This window comes from Poecilia mexicana, unplaced genomic scaffold (assembly GCF_051168715.1).
Source record: "Poecilia mexicana isolate PSO_F unplaced genomic scaffold, ASM5116871v1 scaffold_16, whole genome shotgun sequence".
NCBI lineage: Eukaryota > Metazoa > Chordata > Actinopteri > Cyprinodontiformes > Poeciliidae > Poecilia > Poecilia mexicana.
The window spans coordinates 7,479,784-7,487,284 of record NW_028263385.1 but is presented as its reverse complement, the minus strand read 5'-3'; the positions used below and the strand labels follow the sequence as shown (position 1 = coordinate 7,487,284).

Genomic DNA, 7,501 nt, shown 5'->3' with positions numbered 1-7,501 from the left:
GATAATTAAAATGAGGTCGATAGGTTTAATTTATCGTGCGACTAATTGATTTATCATTTATCACGACAAGCCTATTCCCACCAGTGCAGAGTCTAGGTTTGAGTGCATCTACATCAGTAGCGAGGTGAAGAAAACTTCTGCCAAGAAAAGCATCCTTTTCTTAGCAGGATGATTTCCACCCCTCATCCCTCCAAAACAACAACACAAAAGCTCACCAAGACGAAGGACAGTGTGAAATTCGACAAAATACATAAGTATGCCGAGAAGAAGACAGGTGCAAAATAACTTTATAAAATCCTGTCTGATTGTTTGGTGTTTCTGCAGCCTTTGTTCACAGCAGAAGAAAGCTGAATTGTAGCACGAATCCTAGGTGGTGCCAACAATTAAACATCCTGATACAATCCATGTGTGACTTTGTCTCTTATCCATGAAAGCAAGCTCAAGTTCAGCAACACGTGATCAATCCTCAAAAAACAAGCGGAGAATCTTAAGGCAAAATAAGAATACGATTTGGTCCAGAATGCTGCATCCAGCATGTGAGAGAGAATTACCTTTCCCTGAAAATGCTGACTCCTTTAATTAATGAAATCTTTACATTAATAAGGATTGTACAGGTACTCTGCTACCCAGAATCACCTTTGTCTCATCCTGCATCATGTGCTAAAACGATTACAGGGTGTGTCTTCAGCCTACACAATCTGTATCCATCTACATACATGACATTTAGTTTAATGTACCCTACCAGTAGGCCTTTACCTTTATTTACCTTAAACTCAATGTTTCCATTCTCTGCTGTGTAAACACGGGTTAATATATCAGGAATTCACTAAACCCCTGGGCTTAACAGTTCATTGTGGACTCCCTGTCAGTTGCACCCTGCAGAAGAAAAAGCGCCTTCAGGACAAGGTGATGAATTTGTTTTTTTTTTGTTCAGAGTTCGCTGTGTAAACCACATGGTTCATGCTGTATCATTATCACCTGGAGGGGAATGTGACCACCTGTGCTCGATCTATAAAAGGAGGAGAAGAAAATATTTAATTCACCTCCTCCAGAAGAAGAAGACCAGAGAGCGGGCATGTCAGTTCAGAGGTTTCCTTAAGTAACTGATGCCACAAATAGATTTATCTAAGAAGAGCATCCATCAGTCGAGAAGGCAAACCTCAGACGGGTTTCACTTTGACTTAAAAATGTACGTATATTCTTGTTGTTGTTATATTTGCACTTGTTATTGAGCTCAATTAAAAGGCAATAAATCATGGAAAAAAGAAAGTAACCTATTTAGGAATGACTAAAGTCATATTTGTTCTGAAGACAAGGAAGAGTCAAGAGGCTGTGCAGAATATTACAGTGTTGCACTTCTTTTGTAGAGGAATCTTCTTTGTTGTCGGGAAGATGTTTGTCATCTTGATTTGCATCTTGACACTCCAAGATGTGCACACTGCTTGTGTTGTGGTGAGTGTAACTCTAACACATTGAATTATCCCAGCCTGCAATATGCAAAATGATTGGAAATCACTCCCTAGTTTAATCTTAAACTCTATCACTTGTATTGAAAACAGATCTAAATTATATTTAAAGCTTGCATTGAACTCAAATCTGTGTGAATAAGTTTAGTAAGTGCATACATTTTAAGTTAGCCTGTTTCTTTTTTTCTCCACAGTGCTAAAAAAATAACTGCACCATCAGTGATTTTTCCTGTTTTTTCCCTTCTTGCCACACATCAATGTTTCAGATCAATCTTTCCATAGGAAAATTATCCAGCCTGGCCCACTGTGAAGATTGTTGAGAAAATAAATTTAAAATAAGCTAGTTTTAAAACTTAACATGTCTTGATTCAAATGGCCTAATTGTCGTTTTGAAATTAGTAATGTATTCTGACTTTTTGACCTTTAATTTATCTGTAGTTACAGCAGATGGTTTGCTAGGATCGTTTGAACTGCCTTTTGTCTGTGTGGGAAACAATCAGTAGAAGTTGTAGCTTTTCACACTCATCTGTGAAAGGCCGTAAACACGGCAGGGGTTTCTGGCTTGAGAGAGGGTCAGAGATAGCTCCTGGATGGAGGAGCAAAGATACGCCTTATTTGAATAAATTAAAGATAAGAATATGCCTTTTACTATAAAACTTTCTACACAGAAGTAACAAATTAGATTTGTTCTTGCAACTCTCCAAAGACGTCTTTGCTTTTCTTTCTTTCCTTCTTTTCCAAGTCTGTCAGGTAAATGAATGTATGTCTCAGTTGTTCTGCAGTTTCTGTGTAAGTTTATGCATTGTCTTATATTGGATTAAACTCTGTAATTCTGTGACGTCAACACACATTGCTGTTGTTTTCCTTGAGGCCACACATGGCTCGCCGAGAGGACCTGGGATCCAGAGGAAGAGAGAGCCAAACTTTTTCCAAAGTTAACTATTTTAGATATTCTCTTCCTTAACAAGATGTAGCCACAACTGCCTGTCAACTAAAGTGTGCAAAAGCTGGAAATTAATCTTTTACATTGCTGTGGAGAAATGTTTGTTCAGTCTTTCTTGCACAATTGTTTTAAATCGGCCTCTTGAAACAGTCTCTCTATGACATTAAAATCAGATTAAAGTCCAGATTCGGATGAGACCACTTGGTTTTTAGTTTGTCTCCATAAATCATAATTGAAATTCTGTATTTTGAATTATCTTTGTATGATGTAAAAATGTGATAATCTGAAACATTTAAATGTAATGGAAAAGCAAAACTCACAAGTAACCCATAAAGGGCTAAATAAATTACCACACTGTACACTGCAAAGAATGGGTTTCAAATCTGTATGGCTGGATTAACTGAACTAGTGTAAAAAGTTTAACTATCTTTATCTTTGTTTCCCCAAAGCAATAAAATATCTTGTGGGTTCTGGTCATTTAGCTTCTTTCACTTTGACAACCAATCCTGACATGGTCTGCAGGAAATGCAGCTATATGGCCTCAATAAACACACAAAAAAAAAAAAATCAAACATCAATTGTTCACAACTCCTTCTGTTTGGCCCAGTTGAAACAACTGGAGAAATTCAGCTCAATGGGAGAAATCTGAAGGGAGATGAGACTCAAGCGAAAACAAGCAGGAACAATAAAAAGGTTGTTTTGACTTTAGTCATTTGTCACAGAATTAAGAAGAGAAACAAGCACTAAACTCTCACCAGGAATTCAGGTGTTTTCAGGAGCCAATTAACAAGAGATTCATGGTGTTAATTTGTACATTATTGAAAACCAAACAGCTAAATGAGCTGCTTACTCACGGGTTTGTTTCACATAAACTAACCTCATTTCTTTTCCTCATTCCCTCATGCACATGGCTTCACATCATCATGTGTTCACAGCAAGGTAAGCGCCCCGTTAAACCCAGCAGGCGTGTTTAGCAGCAGTGTTTTATTTTCGGCATCAGCTGAAACCTCGCCAGCACGGCTCGCAGTCAGATTAGCGGATTTAGCTCAGTCCTGTGTCTGTGCTCCTTTGTTACGTCGAGCCATTTCAGAGCAATTAAACCAGGATGTGTTTGTGAGTCATATCTTAAGCCGCCAGAGTAAATGTCAGCGCTCATTGTGTCTTTAATCTGCTGTTTACACATCGCTTTCTGATGTGTGTGTGTTCTTGTGTGTGTACAGATGTTTGCCTGGAGAACACAACCGTGCAGGCCGAGATCGTAAATGTTCACAACGCCTTCAGGAGAGCAGTTGAGCCTGCTGCTGCTGACATGCTGATGATGGTCGGTCCCTTCTCAACGTCCTTCTTAACATTTGATTTTATGCAACTAAGCAATAATAATAAAAAAACAGTAATAAGCAACAAACTAACAAACAAAAGATTGTCATTGGGTCATTGCTAAAAGCTGGCCAAATAATAAAGTTATTAATCACCGACTACAATTTCAGATGATGTCTTGACAACCAAGATATTTTGTCAGTGAAGTTGTGCTAGATGTGTCAAAATATATTTGAAAACCTGCAAACTCTGCCTACCAGATGCAACAAACTCAAGATTGTAGGTGTGAAACCATCAAGATGCACAAAAAGCAAACTTCTCATGTCCAAACATGATTTATCGCCTTTTTGCTTTAGATAATATGCACAAGCTCAATTAGTAGTTTTCAAGTTTGGACATGGCCAATCTCAGCATCACATAAACTAACCTGATTTCTTTTCCTCATTCCCTCATGCATTCAGTATAGGTTTCCTATCCATCTCCTGACTGATGTTTTTTTTTTTTAATCTCAGTTCATCGTCTTCTGGGAAGTCCTTCTTTAGCCCCAATGTTTTATGCACTATAATCCGTCTAATAGGTCCAAACAGAAAAATAGTTGTGAAACTTAACGCTACTGCCATCAATTAATCATTAATACATTTTATAGCACTATTCATTCAACCATGTAACATAAACAGTTTTTACTGAAATTAAAACAACAAGAGGGAAAATAACCATTAACAAGCACTTCAAACATGCTAAGCTACTTGGAAGCGAAATGTTGCATCATATTGATCACTGCAAAAACAAAATCTTACCAAGTATTTATGGTCTCGTTTCTAGAGCAAATATCTTAGTAAAGCTAACAGAGGTAACTTTTCAGCAAGATAGAGGAGCATGTTTTAAGTAAATCATTTCTCAATATTGATGAAAAAGTACTGGTTTGACTGGCAGATTGTTTAATTCATAACGTGAAAATAATTTGTGTGATGACTTGAGTTGTGATTTGTGACAAAATCTGATTGAGAAATGAGATGCCATCCCACAGTAGTGTGTGACCAACCTGATGACCAGCAGCAGAAGATGCCGAGCTGTTGTGGTTGTGCGTAGTTTCTTATGCCCAACTGAGGCCCCTGTTTAATAAACAACAAAAAAGAAAAACAAATGATCAGTATTTCTTATTTCTACAAAATGTAATCATTCAATCGTAATAAATGGCACCAAACATGAATCAATAGCAGAATAAGGTCTTTGGCCTTATTAGAGACGATCTGTCAATTATGTGATGGGTAAAACTCACATATCACCTTTCTAAAACAATGGCTGAAGTCATTTGTTGTCAAAAATCACAACATCTTCCTTTCCAAAAGATGTTTTAGTAAAATAGGAATCCCTTTTAGCAAAAACTGATGGGTTTAGCCGTCTCTTTATGCCAGTATGTTCCCTATGTATTGTGCCAAGTTAAGAATAAAATATTAAAATATAGAGATGAGGAAATACAATCCTCTTCCTTAATTACTGCATTACCTTAAGCTGAAAGCACAACTAGTCATCTAGTCAAATGTCTAGTCAAAGTCTGAACTTAAATGCAATTATGATGTCTTGTCTTATTCTTTAAATATGCTTTTACTTTGTCTCAAAACTCCTCTTATTATTTACCAAACACAGTGACCCAAAATTATACAAATGCAATTTAAGAGACTCATAAGTTACTGCAAAAACTTAATGGGAGCTGTAGCCACTAAGTGTGGCACACAAGATTCAAGGGGAAACCAACTTTTCATGTTGGTTTGCATAATTGTCTTATTTTAATGTGATTATTTAGAAAATACACTTTTTGTATTTGTACTTCTTATTTTACTATAACTTTTATCTGACTGAAGCCTAACACAAGCAAACCATATAAATGCAAAATCCAATGGAGAAACAGACTTATTACTTTATTTTCTAGGAAAGAAGCAAAGCTCTACACAGGATGCAAAAATAATAATTTGGAGCTTAGTATAATGATTATTGTGTGCGTCAGTTAATTATGCAATACAACATTTTTCTTGGTTGAGCTTGTCCTGTTCTTTGATACTAGAATTGAACATTCATTTTCCCCCTCAGACTTACAGCTTAGAGTTAGCGGCCAGCGCTCAGGCCTGGGTGGATAAATGTACTCTCAGTCATGGACCAGCCAGCACCCGTCTGCTTGACGGTACGTTTGCTGTGCGCCTCTTTTTATTTATTCCTTCTTTTCTTTTTCATCATTTTGGGGCTGTAAATATTTCCTCCATTAACGTAAAAGCTCTTTTTGAACCGACTGCCCTTGTGATAAACGGTCAGAGATACTGTGAATGTCATCTTATGTCTTATTTTGATAATAAATTATATTAGCTGAGATGTTATCATGAAGGAGACTATCATCAATTGTTTTTATGTTTTTTTTAATGAAGCCTGCTTTACACAAATAGTGTAATCTCGTGGGGGATGTAAAATTATCTGCAAATACTCATTAATCAGTGCTGCCATGTGTTTCCCTCCATTACCCAGGATATGAATTAGGTGAGAATCTCTTCTATACTTCCTCCCCATCTTCATGGACCACTGTTCTTACGACCTGGCATAGCGAAAAGTCGCATTATCTTTACCCCAATGGATCCACCAACGGACGATCCATCGGTCACTACACACAGGTGCACATTTTTATCAAACCGTGTCATTTTTTTTATGAAAAACATTTCACTTCTCCTGGTCCAGGGGTCCTCCTGTGGTTGCAGTTCTTGCAAGGAATGTTTCAAAATGAAACCATCCCAGAAATGACCAGTAATTATTGTGTTGCCAGGTTGTGTGGAACAGCTCCTACAAAGTGGGCTGTGGATTTGCACTATGTCCCAACAACATCTACTTCTACGGCTGCCATTATTTCAGAGCGTACGTGACATTTTTACAAGTAATTTAGGAAAGTCTATTTTACACTGCATCTGCAAGCCATTCACTTTGTCCACATCTTGTTACATTAGTGGATTTATTTCGTTTAATTTTTCAGAATTCAACAAACAATACACCATGCAGACATGTTTTGCAAATGTATGAAAAAAAAAATTATATAAGCATTTACACTCCAGATAATATGCAATAAACTAAGTTTAGTACAGGTGCATTCATTTAAAATTATAGAAATATCTGAAGGGTGATTTTTTTCCAACCTTTGTGAAAGTTTGCAAAAGTTTTCTTTATTTATTTTTTTTTTTTATAATTTCCACTTTATTATAATGGATCATGTTGAGTATTTTAAATACAGGCCTTAAGATTTGGCGAACAAACAAAACAAAATGTGCAAAAAAGTCAGTCATAAAAAAAATCTGTTGAGTATTGAGGGAAAATTAGATACATTTTTGAATGAGAATATTATTTTCTTCTTTACAAAATCTAAACAATTTTCGTCCCTTAGTGGAAACTTTAAGAGATGGCCTCCCTACAAGGTTGGGACCTCGTGTGCTTCCTGCCCAAACAACTGTGTGGACAAACTCTGCAGTAAGTAGAGTAACAAACTTACAGAAACATGTCCTTAGTATTTAAAAGACATCCTAATTTGTCCCTCTCTTCCTCAGCCAATCCTTGTCCTTATATAAACTCTTTCATCAACTGTCCCAGACTGAAAGTCCTCAGCGGATGCAGCGACCCGCTGGTGTTTGCCTGGTGTCCTGCTTCATGCAAATGTACCACTGAGATTATTCCAATATATTAGACTGAACAGCAAGAATACTTAAATTTCACTTGTGTTATCTGTACTGAATATAACGCTGTTATC

General features: G+C 36.8%; 1 protein-coding gene across 1 annotated transcript; it reads left to right on the top strand.

The window, feature by feature from the left end:
* The first annotated feature begins 890 nt into the window (after positions 1-890).
* On the top strand, positions 891-7,438 carry LOC106928847 (cysteine-rich venom protein). Its single transcript, XM_088014153.1, has 8 exons — positions 891-1,189; positions 1,368-1,456; positions 3,630-3,730; positions 5,815-5,905; positions 6,241-6,383; positions 6,533-6,621; positions 7,142-7,224; positions 7,302-7,438. The coding sequence occupies exons 1-8, from the start codon at positions 1,107-1,109 to the stop codon at positions 7,436-7,438; spliced, it is 816 nt and encodes a 271-aa protein (XP_087870279.1). The 5' UTR covers positions 891-1,106.
* Positions 7,439-7,501: the final 63 nt, after the last annotated feature.

Coding starts and splice junctions, on each gene's coding strand:
- LOC106928847 (XM_088014153.1), top strand. CDS start 1,107: ATGCCACAAATAGATTTATCTAAGAAGAGCATCCATCAGTCGAGAAGG. Junction 1,457..3,629: donor CACTGCTTGTGTTGTGGTGA/GTGTAACTCTAA, acceptor GTGTGTGTACAG/ATGTTTGCCTGGAGAACACA. Junction 3,731..5,814: donor CTGCTGACATGCTGATGATG/GTCGGTCCCTTC, acceptor TTTCCCCCTCAG/ACTTACAGCTTAGAGTTAGC.